The 14,726-nt window shown below is 43.7% G+C and overlaps 1 protein-coding gene across 2 annotated transcripts in view; it reads right to left on the reverse strand.

Moving 5' to 3' along the window:
- Window positions 1-1,341: 1,341 nt before the first annotated feature.
- The window catches only part of SLC12A5 (solute carrier family 12 member 5), a 36,993-nt gene continuing 23,608 nt past the window's right edge, over window positions 1,342-14,726 (reverse strand). For both annotated transcript variants that reach the window (XM_074211204.1, XM_074211205.1), the window contains exons 12-26: window positions 13,831-14,005; window positions 12,975-13,093; window positions 11,728-11,826; window positions 10,728-10,847; window positions 10,130-10,234; window positions 8,986-9,154; window positions 8,145-8,340; window positions 7,056-7,225; window positions 6,148-6,279; window positions 3,779-3,886; window positions 2,914-3,036; window positions 2,631-2,827; window positions 2,135-2,149; window positions 1,755-1,888; window positions 1,342-1,433 (exon numbers count right to left, since the gene is read on the reverse strand). In XM_074211204.1, coding sequence (XP_074067305.1) covers window positions 1,342-1,433; window positions 1,755-1,888; window positions 2,135-2,149; window positions 2,631-2,827; window positions 2,914-3,036; window positions 3,779-3,886; window positions 6,148-6,279; window positions 7,056-7,225; window positions 8,145-8,340; window positions 8,986-9,154; window positions 10,130-10,234; window positions 10,728-10,847; window positions 11,728-11,826; window positions 12,975-13,093; window positions 13,831-14,005 — 1,954 coding nt within the window. The remainder of the gene's footprint in view (window positions 1,434-1,754; window positions 1,889-2,134; window positions 2,150-2,630; window positions 2,828-2,913; window positions 3,037-3,778; window positions 3,887-6,147; window positions 6,280-7,055; window positions 7,226-8,144; window positions 8,341-8,985; window positions 9,155-10,129; window positions 10,235-10,727; window positions 10,848-11,727; window positions 11,827-12,974; window positions 13,094-13,830; window positions 14,006-14,726) is intronic.

Below are 14,726 nucleotides of genomic sequence, written 5' to 3' on the forward strand. Positions count from 1 at the left end.
GCAGGGTTAAGAGGAGCGCGGAGGAGGGTCTCGTAGGAGGAGGCCGTACTAGCCAGACGCGGGCGAGTCTTTGGCGAAGAGCCAGGAAGTGGAGGCGGGAATTGAGGCAGGGGACAAGCAAGGAACCGACGGGGCTGCCCGGGCTACTGCTCCCCGGGTGAAGGCACCGGGGCAGGAGAGGGGGACTACAGCTCGTGCTCAAGTACACAGGACGCTCCGCTAGGAGGGATGACTAACCCCTAAGAAGCCCCGGTCTCGGGGCACACTAGGGCGAGGAGGGGCGCGTCTCAGCAACTGCAGCCATAGTGGAAGCTCAAATCCGCAGTGAGATGAATCCAAAAAGTGGAGACTTCTCTTCCCTGATTACATTTTAAAAGCTGAGTGGCGCAAAGAGGTGGGATAGAAAAGGGGGGAAAAAAGGGATAGGGTCGCCTGGGAAATCCACTAATTCCTAATAGCTGAAAAGTCGAAGCTACTTCCTCGACCATTTTGGGCTTAAACACTTGGAGATCTTATATAAATCCAACCTCCTTGGTTCCAGGTTACTTCCCATCCTCTGCCTCCTTGCCTTGCCCCCGAACTGGAACGCAGCCTCTCCTGTAGGCAAGCTCAGCGCTGGCGTGGAGAAGTTATGTTCATTGCGCTTCTAGTCACATAAATATGGTCACGTTAAAAATACACAGACAGTCGCCTGTACACTATGTACAGGGGCCCGACTCGGCCCCAGCCCCTCTCCAGACTACCGGCGCTGTCTGTCCTATGGGTTCCGAAGATTCTCGAAAAGGCCGAGAGAGGCTCAGAGAGGCCGCAGCTCTGACTGGCCGTTGGCTCGCTCCAGTGATTTCTCCGAGTGAAGGAGGAGGGGTAAAGCTGAGACTCAGGGACGGGATTCCTGGCCCAGGGACTGGTTGGCCCCGTCGAGGGTCTGCCAAGACCTGTCCAGTGGCTCCCGGATCCCAGTTCGATCGCGCAAGAAAGTAATAGCCTCCACCCAGACCAAGCAGCACAGTCGATTCATTCTTGTCCCTGGATCTTCAAGATCTCCTTCGTCTGGGCTGGGGCAGAGATATAAAAATGGGGAAAGGGTCCGGCTCAATCTGTCTCTCGGGGCCCAGCCCCAGATAAGGGGAAGCTGGAAGCAAGTCAAGTCCTCCTTCAGGGAGAGCCAAGGCTCCTGGGTTCAGAGTCCTGCATCCCGGGACTGGGCAGCGAGAGGGAGATGGAGGCGCGGGCAGGGTTAAGGGAGTCTATGTAAACGGCGGTGGCGGCAGGGACGGCGCAGACGGAGATCCAAAGGTCCAGGGCAGCTGGGCCCAAGAGCCCGGGAGGGCGTTCCCGCTCTCAGGAGTAGATGGTGATGACCTCACGGCCACCACCACGCACTAGCATCACCCGGTCCAGGTGCTCTGTGAGGACCTCGAGGAACTCCATGTCTGTGGGCAGGTTCGTCAAGGAGAAAGGACGAAGAGGGTCATTTAGAGCCCCCCCCCCCCCCAATTCCTTCGTTCTCCACCAACTGTCCCAGAACTATGGGGGCGAAAAGGGATTGCCACTGCCCACCAGGGGTCGCCAGGAGTGCTTCAGCGCTCCTGAGTCTCTGTCCGTGGTGCTGAACCCTAAGACCCGGTCGTGGACTGAAAGGAATTGAGATAGGCCGTCCAGGGTTAGACCCAAGACCCAAAATCACTCCCTTGCCGATCCTTGAATCCCTATCCTAGCCCCCAGACTCTAGTCCCCTTTGTCCACCAGGATACAGTTCTCGTCGCCCTTGCGGTTACGTGGTGGTCCGGGCATATTGAGAAGCACCAGCTTTGCATCTTGCGACTTCTTAACAATGGCCTCGTTGAGCCTCACAGCTGTGTGCATACGTCTCACGTTGGACTGGTTCCTGAGGATACCCAAGCATCCTATATGAGCACAAAAGGAAACAGGAAGAGCCCTCCCCACCAACCCCCCCCCCCCCCCCACAGTTAGGTAAGATAGAGGGCCCAATAACATGTTGGTACTCGAGAGAGGTGACCCTTAAGAGAGCCAGAATTTGGCACTTTGGGTATTTGAATGGTTAGATGAGCAAGGACCCTGACCAACCCCCCCCCCAAAAAAAAAGAAAGAGGAAAGGGCTCTGAGAACTTACAAATTCTCCCACTCACTTCAGGCAGCACAAAAGAAACAAAAAGAAGTAGGAAAAGGAGAAAAGAAAGAAAGGAGAAGTTGTCAGAGCAGTGCCAAGAAGAGGACAAGATATTTATGAAGCATCAGCCCCAGTCTTGAGAAGAATATAGGTTTAAGCTTCTTCTGCTTAAAAAATACACTCCCTAACACTAGACTTTGTCTTCAACACCTCTCTGACTTGACTGACTCCTTAATAACACATCTTTATAGCACTTCAAATTTGACAAAGCACTTTCTTCACAATAATCCCTTTTTAAAAGTGAGGAATTTGAATCTTAAAAAGGTTGCGACTTTTCCCATGGTCACTCAGCTAGTAAGTTAGGCTTACTCAGGTCTTCTGACTCCAAAACCACAATCTTTAAGAATCTATAGCATGAACCCTGAGAAAGGTGAAGTTATATTCCTTATCCCAGTCCCTAAATCTTGTTCCCCACCCAGAGTCCCAGTTTTGTCCATACGGCTTCATGCTGAAAAAATCCTTGATTCCCTCGGAGGAGACAGGACTGGGTCCCTTGTTTTTCTCAGCCACCACTTTGTCTTTAGTCCAAGTGAGATGCACCTTCTCAGGAGCAGCCTCTCCTCCTTCAGGCTCCTCCCCAGGAGATGGAGAGCTGCTAGGGAAGCTAGGTGCACTTTGGTCATGAATCAGCTGCACCTAGTTGGAAATTGGGGATAGGTGACCCCCAAGTTCTTTCTACCACACCTTATAAGGCCTGCCTCCTGCCACCTCTCCCACCTTACCTCCTCTTCTGGCTTCTCTTCACTATCCCCTGCTGACTCCTCTGGGACATTGAGCCGAAGGCGTGTATTAGCAGGGTTCTTCCTCCGAATTGAGCCACGCGATTCATCTGTGATGCTTTGGATCTGTTGTTATGTGTTAAGACCCAGACCTCAAACTCTAAGAAAACCTAGCACAAATATCTTACCCATTCAAGGATTGCTACAAATCCATACCCTGGGAGACAAATTATATTGCTTTGGTTTTGGTTTTTGGTTTGGTTTTTTTTTTGTTTTTTGGTTTTGCAAGGCAATGGGGTTAAACGACTTGCCCAAGATCACACATCTGGGTTATTATTAAGTATTTGAGGCCACATTTGAACTCAGATCCTCCTGACTCTAGGGCCGGTGCTCTATGCACTATACCACCTAACTGCCCAACAGATTATATGAAATTTATCACTGGCAGCCCACAGGGACCCATTCAGCCATTCCATTAGGACCTACACTCAGACTCCAAAAGGATCTCATTATTGTATTAGAAAAGAATCAAACACTAATACCTCACTAGAACTTGCTATCCAACATCCCATATGCTAAGGCTACCTAGAATCCAAACCAGTCTTGACCCATTCTGTACCCTTTCAGTTGTCAGGTCAACTTTGTATGCTATTGGTACATACTGAGGGCTGAGAACAACATCTGAATGGTTCAGAATACTTAAGGAGCAGTGAAGTCTGGAGAAAGTTGGAATCTAAAGATTTGGAGAACCCACACAAAAGCTTGATGACATCCAATGGGCAGCATGAGAAAAAGGAGCTATAGAGGCCCTAGTGTCTTTTTAAGAATGGTTTTGGCCATACTTTTGGACCATGCCCCACCTCCTCACCTCTCGTTCTCTCTCATTCTTGGTCAGATGCATTTGCTTGAGTATCTGTGAACGTTGTTCCATCACCAGTGTCTTCTCATAGGTGTAGGCAGAGATGTCACTCTCATGCTGCCAGAAAATACAAAAGAGAGGATGGAGATGAAGATGAGAATAAAGTTCTTGGGCGAAGCATATGGGATGCTCAGGTCCTGGTTGCTCCTCTCCTCATAAAAATTAGCAGGTCAATGTAACCCCACATACACATGCTTATAGTGCACTAGAAGAATTATTAATTTGTTTAGATAAGGATGGGAGGGTCTTTGGTCTAAGGGATTGTGTTTTAGTTACTCTTAGTAGAACACCAGTTCCTGAACAAAAGAGATCTATAAGGCATGATTTCAGGACACAAGGAAGCCTTGTCCCCACTTCACCCAAAAATATGTCTGCAACATATGACTAAAATTATTCCATTAGGATTTCATACTTTGAAATTCAGCATTGCCTTTCCCTCCTAGGTTGCTCTCTTTCCTGGATTAAGGATTATCTTCTCCTGAATCCTCAATTACAGGTATCTGTAGTGGTGTCTCTTGACTAACAAGTAGCCCTGTTAGTCCCATTAAGAGACTCTTCTAGCCATATAAGGAATGAGTATGTCTGTATCTGTACTCTCTCTGATTTCATTAATGAAGCTCAGCACTAGAAACATAGATTATTACTAGCATTTGAAGAGAGGGGAAAAGCCCTAAAGCTCTCATGATTCACCCTGCCTCTCTACCCTCCCCACCACCACAAGCATACTTCTTCCCAAAGCACAAAGACAACCCCCACTGGGATCTCCTCTCCTGAGCTGTTGTCTAAATTAGGCACTCCCACCTTCTATAGGGCTTGCTGCTATCCAACTCCACCCCCCTCACCTCCTGTCCTCCATATCAACATCAGGCATGATCCATTTTCTCTTGCCCTAAACTGCATTCCCTCAGAGCCAAGCTTTTCTAACCTTTCAAAGTGAAAATTAGCTAATCTAATAAACTCATTGTACTAATATACTAATAGAGAGGGCTATGGAGCTCCCCAGGGTCCTTTCTCCAGTTTGTAAACTACACACAAAGCCATTCTAATGAGGTACCTTCTAGATACAAATTATTTTGTCTTTCTATCATACTTTGTTAACTTGTATAAGTTAAATAAAAATAAGAAAAATAGGTGAACAAAACACAGGTGGATTGGCATAAAAATCTCTCTGGCATCAATATTATATATGCAAAATATATAATATATAGATTATTTGAGAGCTTTTTAACTCTTATCATCTTCCACCTGGAATGTTGCAATCACCTTCTAATTGAATTCACACCTTTAATTGGACCTTAGAGCTGCCAAAGTAATTTTTACTGAAGCACGGGTCTGACCATGTCACAGCATACCACTCAATAAACTATTAAGGTTTCATTGTTACCTCTAAAATCAAATATAAACTCTTCTGTTTGACATTTAAAGCTTTTCATAACCTGCTCCTTTTCCTTCTTTATAATATTTTAAAACATTATTTCCCTCCATACACTCTACAATTCAGTTGTACATAATTACCAGTTCTTCACATACAATTTTACATCTGCTTTTGTCCTAGCTTTCCTCAATGCCTGGAATGACCTTCTTCCTTACCTCAGATTTTTATAATAGCTGACTTTTCTTAAAACTCAAATCAAGAGCCATCTCTTCTAAGAGACCCCCATAATTGCTAATGCCTTCCTCTCTAAGGCTACTTTTCATCTTTTCTGTATCTTATATGCATTAACTTAGTGTTTTTACTTGTTCTTTATAATCCCCAGTACTTATCACAGTACCCATCACATAGTATTTACTGATAAGTATTAATTGGTTGTTGATTGATTATACAGTATACCCTTTGTATGCAAAATTCTTCAAAAGGTTATATTCTAAGACTATTACAAAAAATGCCTTCATTCCCTTAAAAGGTTGTTGATTCCTGCTCTAGACAAAATGCAAATCCTATCCATTTCCAAAACCTAGAACAATGCTGGGCACATAGTAGGGATTGTTGAATGAATTTAAGTAAACAAATATGTGAATGAAGAAATGACTATGAATGAAAAAAATGAATGAATGCATAGACAATTCAGTGAGTAGGTGGATGGATAGATGAACAGATGAATGAATGGATGAGTGAATGAATATGAATGAATAAATGAATGAAATGAATAAGTAGACAAATGAATGAACAGATCAAAGAATGATGAAACAGGAAGGAATAAAGGTTTATGGATATGAGTTGGATGATTTAAAGACCAGAGAGTCAAAGGCTAATAGAAGAAGGGACTACCCATGAAGTTATCTGAGTGAGGGATCAAACAAGAAGGACTCTCCCTCACCATCTCCACCACCTCCACCTCTGCTGTAATTCGAAGGTGGTAAAGGAATGTTGTCAGGTCCTTCTTCATCTGGATGCTATTGTCATCCATCTGTGCCACAGTAAAGATGCGCATCTTGCATTTTCTCCAGACCTAAGGGTGAGGGAGGGGGAATGAGGAGATATAATTCAGAGTCAGTGAGATACTTCCCAGAGAGAGACATTGGAAGAGATGCCCAGGCCTTCACACTACTCGACAGAAATTGGAGTTAAGAGGCAAAAGAAGTCCCTGATTTGTCCCACCTAAAAAAAAAAAATCTTGATTTATGCCTAATAAATTATAGTTCCCTTTATAGTTCAATTACTTTAGGCTAAATATTATCTCCAGGATACTTTGGAAATACACTTTGGATTAGTAGAAAGAGCAAAGGACTAGAGGTTAAGAAACTCCTAGTTCTGGTTCAGCCACACATTATAATCAGACACACCTTGTTATAATAATCTTACTAGTTCCTTTAATTTGAGCAATAAATTGCCATTACTGGGCCTCTGCTTCCTTGTTGGAGAAGGGTATTTGGTCTAGGAGGGAGATTCCTTAAAGATCTTTCCCAGCACTGATATTCTAGTCAATGGTCCCTTCTAGTTGGGGCATTTTATAATCTAAGGTTCCTTCTAGCTCCAATTTCTATAACCATATCTTTATTAAGAGGAGTCTTCAGAGCTCTATGGGCACCTGGAAGGGTAAAATGATATTAAAAGGGCAGTAAGGAGATGTAGGAAAGTGACAGAAGGAATATTTTTTTTTCTCTTTGAAATTTTTTTCCAGGTTCCAAATTTCCTGCCTCACTACCTCACCCAGTTTCTAGCCCCCACATATCACCCATTCTTCTGTATCCCAGCACCCCCCACTTCACCACCACATATACACACCTTGTGGTGCTTCAACAGGAAAGGCAGTAGCATGAGCATGCCCCCATCATGCACAATCCACCAGACATCAATGCTGCCCTCAGAAAAACGCTCAGGATTCCCAGGGAACATGGATACATTCTTGGTGACAAGCAAGGCCAAGTGTCCAGCTGTGGTTTCTCGAACCAGCTCTGAGATGACAATATAAATGTGAAACTCGACTGAGCACCCTCCTCCATCCGAATTACATGAATTAGCTAGCTTCCCCTCCAAATAAGGCAATATTGATCAATGTTTGCTTCCACCCTGCTGAACCTGAGCACTAAATTAGGGGTCAGAAGCCTGGAGTTCTGGTTCCAAGTTCATTTATTTACTCTGCAGCCTTGAGTAGAACACTTAACCCCTCTACACTCTACTCCATATACAAAATGGGAATAACAATCACTTCTCTAAAGACTCGTTGAGGTTAAAATGAGAGACTTTAATGAAAGCCCTCTGCAAAGTATGATAAGCTGAATTGTTCAGCATCTATGAACTACAATTTCCTTCAGCATAGTGTATCCCATGTCCACCGTGCCTTGCAAATCATACCCTGTAGCACAGAGGCAAATGTAGAAAGGCAGAAGAATAATAACTGACTCTTATTTTGCACTTTATGATTTGAAAAGTATACATCATCCATTAGAAACTCACAATTATCCTGTGCAATTGATACTACAGGCATCACCATTCTCATTTTACACACAAATAAACTAAAGCTTACCTATGTCAAAGAATTAGTACTAAGATTTGAACCCAGGTCTCAAAAGACCTCAAATTCAGTATTTTATCTTCTATGCTACACCACAATAGAAGCAGGGAGACAGAAGAAGGCAATTGGAGGAAAACAGAAGCAGAGATAGACATGAAGACAGAGAACAAAGATAGCCAGAAACAGAGATATAGAGACAGATATAAAATGGGCAGAGAGAAGACATAGGAACCAAAAGACCAAGAAACAGAGAAAGAGATGATAGAAACACAGTAAATCCCAAAAAAGAACATGCATTGTGTCCCTCTCCAACATGGGTCACAGCAACAAGGCTGTGCCCCTTCCAATAGATTCCTTACCAATGAAGTTCCTCCAGGTCTGGTGGTCCTCCTTCTGGCGCCAGTTCCGGGGCCAGCCAACTAGCACAGTGTTATGCTGTAAGCCCCCAAGTCCCCCTGACTGAATGAGGTGTGACACTCCATCCCGAAGGTTGGAAGAGATCACCACCTGGCAGAAACCTTTCACCTTTTCAGCCTCCATTAGACGTCGAATAGACTTGGGTGGATGAGAGAGGAAATAATGGATGAAAAGTAGAATCAGAAGCAGTTGAATCCTTTAGCTCTAGCTTCCTTGTCCCTTTGACAGATAAGTGCCAACAACTCAATGGAGTAGCCCCAAAGCTTTAAAGCTATAAAAGAAATCAGGGTCCCTCTAGCACATGGTCTCCATTCCTCCCTCTACAATTCATCTTCACCACTTCTGGCCCCATTCCTGAGAATGGTGGGGCCTCCCTACCCATCCCTAGAGGACTTTTAAACTTGTGAGCCCACTGGTTACATTGGGAAAAGCCCCAGAAAAACAATCAGGAGGTCTAAATGGAACTCCCAATCCCTCCTCTAATTTTGTGATCTTGAATAAATCACATGGCCCTTCTTGGTTCTAGTCTCTTCACCAACAAAAATAAAGTAGTTATAGAAATGGAAAGAGAACTGGATTTTTTGGTTTAAGGACCTAGATTCAACTTCTGGTTCTGTCATTAATTTGCCAACTTGGAAGAGTCTCTTCCTCAATATAGGGGGTTAGATAATTTCCCATCTTTAAGGTTCCTTTCAGCTTTTACATTATAATAATCTCTGGGAGAGGGGAAAGGAGATTGTCTATGCTAATCTTCCCGCTCTCAATCCTATGATACATTGATACCTCTTCTGCCCGCTGGGCCTGGGGATGGTTGTCCAAGAAGGTACCCTCTAGCACGGAGCCCACAATAGTCAGACCCTTCCCAGCCTTAAGTTGGGAGGTCAATGAGAGTAGCTGTGGATGTACCACATTCTGGTCCTGGTCAACTCGAACAAGCACGAGCAGCTGAGGTCTGGATTAAGAGACAGGATTGAGGGGAGAGAAAATGACACGATGAGAAGCAGGGTCAGGGCCTTCAGGAAATAAATAGCAAGAAAGAACTTTCAGGATATTAGGTATGAGTCACTAGGTCTTGCCCAAGGGGAGACAGATCTTAAAGAAATGGGGATAATCAAGAAGAATGTAAGGAAAAGGAGGGAGCTAGGAGAAGTAGACTCCACTGTATGACCTTAGAGATGTCACTTCCCATCTTTTTACATCTTATTCTCTTCTTACTCAGTTCAACACAACAATCCATCTCCTGACTGAGTATTCTCTCTGTCTGACTCTTTTGCCAACAATGCTCTTCTTCCTTGTTAACACCTGGCATCCATGACTTCCTTCAAGGTTTCATCTAAAGTCTCATTTTCTAGAGGAAACCTTTCCTTGCCCTTCTTAACTTTTAGTACCTTCCCTCTGAAATTATCACCCCCTCCCCAGTTTATCCTGCATATAATTTGTGTATCCAGTTTATATGTTGTCTTCTCCATTAGACTGGGAGCTCCTTGAAAGGAGAAGCTTGTTTTACCTTTCTATGCATCCTTAGTCCTTTGGACCATGATTGGCATATAGTAGGCCCTTAATTAATGCTAAGTAACCCTGTGACTGACTTCTCATCTCAGCTTTATTTTTCTCCTGTATAAAAATGAAAGCACTGAAGATGATTTTTAAGGATCTGGCCTTCTGAGGTCCCTTGCATCTCTACTGTTCAGTGAGTCAATGATAATCCAGTAATGCATCTGTTGGGTTTTAGGGCATTGGGTAAAGAGCTTTAGGAACAGGCTAAAAAGGAGAAATCTACTTAGCTTTAAGGTAGAGTTTACCAATCATGGAAAATTATTTGAAGAGGACTTAATGATAAGGAATGGTGTGGAATAGATGTCAGAATAAGCAGAGAAAGGTGAAGGGGTCAGATTCAAGGAGAATTCTCCCTCCTGCTACTGCTCACCTCCAATTTTTGGTGTGGGGAGGCCCTTCTTCCAATCGCAACAGGGCATAGCGGGCAGCACTGAGGGACAGTCCTCTTATCCCATCACCCCACTCCTTCTCTGCCCTAAAGTACAGAAGAAGGTACAGAAAATCAGGAATCAAGAGGACCTAGCAGAACTATAATTCTCTGAATTCAGAGCATAGAGGTTTTAAGGGTTGAGATCCTTAACCTCCAATTCTCCTTGGGGCATCAAGGGAGAGAAGGGAGGAAGGAAGGAAGGAAGGAAGGAAGGAAGGAAGGAAGGAAGGAAGGAAGGAAGGAAGGAAGGAAGGAAGGAAGGAAGGAAGGAAGGAAGGAAGGAAAGAAGGGAGGGAGGGAAGGAGGGAGGGAGGGATCATCTTATATTTCTTCTACATATTCTTCTAATGCAAGCCTATCCATTCTCTTTACCATTTCCCTCACCCAGTTCCCTTGCCCCCAACATTCCTCATTTCCTATACCTTCAATTTCATCCAGTTTCTTCCTTTGCTTCCATGTCATTCCAGTTCAATCACCCCCAAAACTTCTAATTTCTTCTTACCCCCCTCCCTCACTCCAGATTCCAGTTGTCACTCACCCTCGGTATTCAATGTATTTGTAGATGAGACCAGCAATGAGCATAGCAACCAGGGCATAATACCAGGAGCATATGAACATGAGGGCCAAGCAGAGGCTCATACCCAGGAAGGAGAGTGTCCTGAAAGAACATAAGACAAAGCCAAATAGTTACCAATGTTTCCCCTTCCAACCTACTGACTCCTTGAGCAGGGGTTATACTTAAAAGGTCTGTGAAGGGCTCAAAGTGCTTGGATATAATATAATAATCAAGGTTCCAAGATCATTCCAGGATGCTATAGGTCAGGTAGTGCGAGCTTAGGGGTAACTCTCAGACAAGAATCCTGAATCTTCTAAGAGAGACCCTAGGGAAGTCTCTCAAGATATAGATAGATAGATAGATAGATAGATAGATAGATAGATAGATAGATAGATAGATAGATAGATAGATCTTGCTGAAATACTGTAATAATGGCAACTGATAGGATTTTGTGACAAGGTCATCTGATAGGATTTTGTGACAGGGTAGAACTCAGTCTATCAACTTTATCATTTTAAAAACTAGTTTCACTTTGGCATTTTTATCACTGGGAAAGAAGGAGAGAAACAAATTATTTTCCTCTTGTCTAGTTTCAGGGATGAGGCTTGTGTATCCTAGGAACAGTTTTGCCCAGACAGCCTCACTCTCAGTCTATAACAGGTTCATTTGAGTTGAGGCAGGGACCAACTAAAAAATCCAGCTCCTCTAGTTCTACAAATAAAGAAGGCAACTAGGGTGGAGAGTATACAAAACAGGAGAAACTGAGGAAGAATTAAGATACCGCAACTGGCAGGAAGCAATGAGGCAGATTCTTGAAAACTGAGAATTATCAAAAAATCAGCCTATGGAAGAGTCAATGAAAAGACACCCCTCTCAATATCTTTGTCTCCCTTGTTAGACAGTTGTAGAGCTAGCAGACAAGGATGGGAAGAGCTCTTTGTAGGGAATGGGGAATTGAGGGTCCAGGCCCAGGGGGGCATACCAATGATAGTAACGGAAACGGGGCCTCCAGTTGGGTGTCCTCAGTAGCGTCTGTACCGCACAGGCCAAGTTCACAAACATGTAGCACATCAGAAAAAACCTGGAGCAGAGAAAGGGCATGAAAGACACAGAGAGAGAGAGACAGACAGACAGACAGACAGACTTGTTCTCAAAGTGGAGAACCAAGAGCAGGGGAAAAATTATGGCCAGGTAGATTTCATTTCATTTAAGGAAAATCTCCTAACAAGTCATCCCAAAAGAAGGTGGGCCATCTTGGAAATCACTGACAAATTTTAGAAAAGGCAGAATTTGTAGAATGGATTCTTATGCAGGTATGGATTACATTGTTTAGGTATGAAATGGCCTCTGATGTCCCTTTCAGTTCTCAATTTCTGGAATCTGCACTACTGAGGCATTTTGCTGCAAAGGAGATAATTTGCCCCAGACATCCACCATCTCTCTGTGTAACCTTAGGCAAGTCATTTTGCCTCTCTCAGCCTCAGTTTTTTCCTTTGTAAAAAAAGAGACTGGACTAGTTAAGTCCTAAAATCATTCTAGTTTTAATATTCTGTAATTCTATGGAGAAATGAATGAAGAGAACAAAAACACAAAAATAATGGAACAGAGACATAGAGACCTAAGAAAGACATGGAAACTAAAGTTCAGAAAATGAATAGAAATTGTTAAAGGGTGGGTGGGTTGAGTGGAAATCAATAGGAAATTATGGATTCAAGTTCTAACTTCTTTAGAGCAATGCAATAAAATTTCAGTAGAATGAAATAATATGGATACCCTCTTAGAATTAAAGTGACCTTTAGCTATATTGAAAGGGCTAAAAGGACATGATGATTATTGCATTAGGATTCACAGAGGAAGATGAAGGGAAGATTCCACATGGAGAAAACAGAAGGGAGAAAGATCAACATGGAAATATTAGGGAGAGGGGAATCCATATAGAAAATAAGGGGGAGGAGATAATATCCTTTGCTTAATTATATTTATTTGTTTTAAAGGAAGGCTCTATTCAGGAAAGGGATAATTAGAAAGTGGCAATGATATTAAAAATAACATCAAAAACATTTAAAAAGAAAAAAAAGATGAAAAAGAAAAGGGTATCACATGAAAAAAATGGAAAGAAAAGGTAACTCACTTTGACAGGAATGGGGTAAAGGAAGTTAGATGGAGATAAATGAGAATGGAAGAGCACCCTAATTGAGACAATGAGGGAGAAGAAGAAGATAAACCTACATGGAGAGAATGGGGGCAACCTCATCTAGGGAGGCAATGAGGATGCCAATCTCGCAGATGCAGGCAGTCAGAAGTAGGGCCCATGTTGGCTCCCCATTGGCTTTGCCATGGCCAAAGACCTGAGGGAAGAACAACAGTCATGTTAAGACTGTGAAAGAGAAAGTAGGGTTATCTGTCTTCCTTAACCCTAAGATCAAGGAATTGTGCATATGAGAGGTCTAAGTCATCTCTAAGAAGAATAATTAACCTAGTACATCCTGAGAGGAGTTTGGAATATGTGTGATTGGGGTCTTGGGGGGGGGGGAGGTATGAGAAGTCCTGAGACTATCTCCAAAGAGCATGACATCTCCTGGCTATGGTGGTGGTGGTGGAGACCCAGGGTTATTACCAAAGAATAGGAAAGGACCTGTAGAGTGACCACTAGAGAATGTAGGACTAAGGAAGTTTTAATGGAGTGTGGTTCAGGTAGCCAGTAAAGGCTATGAGGTAGACCAAACTGTCATTATTTAGGGACCATAGCAAGGTCTGTAGAGACAAGGTCTATATGTGTATAAGCCTCAGCTCTTATATGCCAACATAAGTTCAGGAGCCACCTCCTTTTCTTCCTAACCCAGTCCCTGTTAGGATATAAAGTTGCACCCAGCAGATGTGGGCAGGTTTCAGGGCAGAGAAGCCTCCAAAGCATGGAGACCATAATCACATTTATTTGCCCCCAAAATGACCCCATTCCTCAAAAGGTGCCTCTGAGTTCTGGGCACCCAAATATGACACAACTCTTCTTTACTTCTTACACACCCACATAAGCACACTAATACACACACACCCATACCTCCCTCCTAAATTACTTGCCACTGACCCTCAAGAAGGGTACAATGCCATCCCGAGAGATGGCCTGGAGGAGGCGAGGGGCTCCCGTGAGACTCTGCAGCCCAGCACCACAGGTGGAGAAGAAAGAGCCGATGACGATGACCCATGGGGAGGGCCAAGCCAGAGTGCCCACCACCAGGTTCCCGTTCACTGCTTCACCAAACCTGGGGAAAGGTATCTCTTGGACAGAGGATCCACTGATATAAGTGGCACCCACTTAACCCTTCTTTCAGATCCCTTCTAGCTCTAAGTTCTATAATCTCATGCTCCTAGGAGGGCATCCTATGAATCCAAATCTAGACTTACTGAGGTGGGGAATCAAGAGAATCCTAACACATGGTCCCTGTCTTTGGGGAGTTCACAGTCTATTTGTGGAGCAGAGATACACCTATGAAACAGCTGGAGAACTATATAGGACAAAATATGATCACAAGCTGAATGATCGAGTGACTGTGTTTTAAGAGCTCAGATGAAAAAAGTATCACTGTGAGCAGTCAAAGGAGGCTTCTTTAAGGAGGAGAGAATTTCACTGGGGATAAAGTTTAGGTAATTGAGGAGGAGGGACCAGCAGAGAAACAAAGCTATGGGTGACAATGTCTAAAGCAGAAAATTGTGATGAGGTGAGCCTGGTTAGAACAGAAGACTCATGTTAAAGAAGCATGAGAAGATTGGAGCAGATTGTGAAAGGGTTTAGAACACCAGGTTAAGAGTTTGGATGTTGTCCTAAAGACAATAGTCATTTTAGGTTCCTGATCTGGAAAGTGGTATTTTAGTCTTGTGATATTTTTGTGGTATTTTAGTCTTGGTCTGGTAGCAGGTGCACATGTAGCAACTGCATGCTCTTCCTTCAATCTCTTCTTCCCTCTCCTTGCTTAGTGTTTGGCT

This window comes from Macrotis lagotis, chromosome 1, assembly GCF_037893015.1.
Source record: "Macrotis lagotis isolate mMagLag1 chromosome 1, bilby.v1.9.chrom.fasta, whole genome shotgun sequence".
Classification (NCBI taxonomy): Eukaryota; Metazoa; Chordata; class Mammalia; order Peramelemorphia; family Peramelidae; genus Macrotis; species Macrotis lagotis.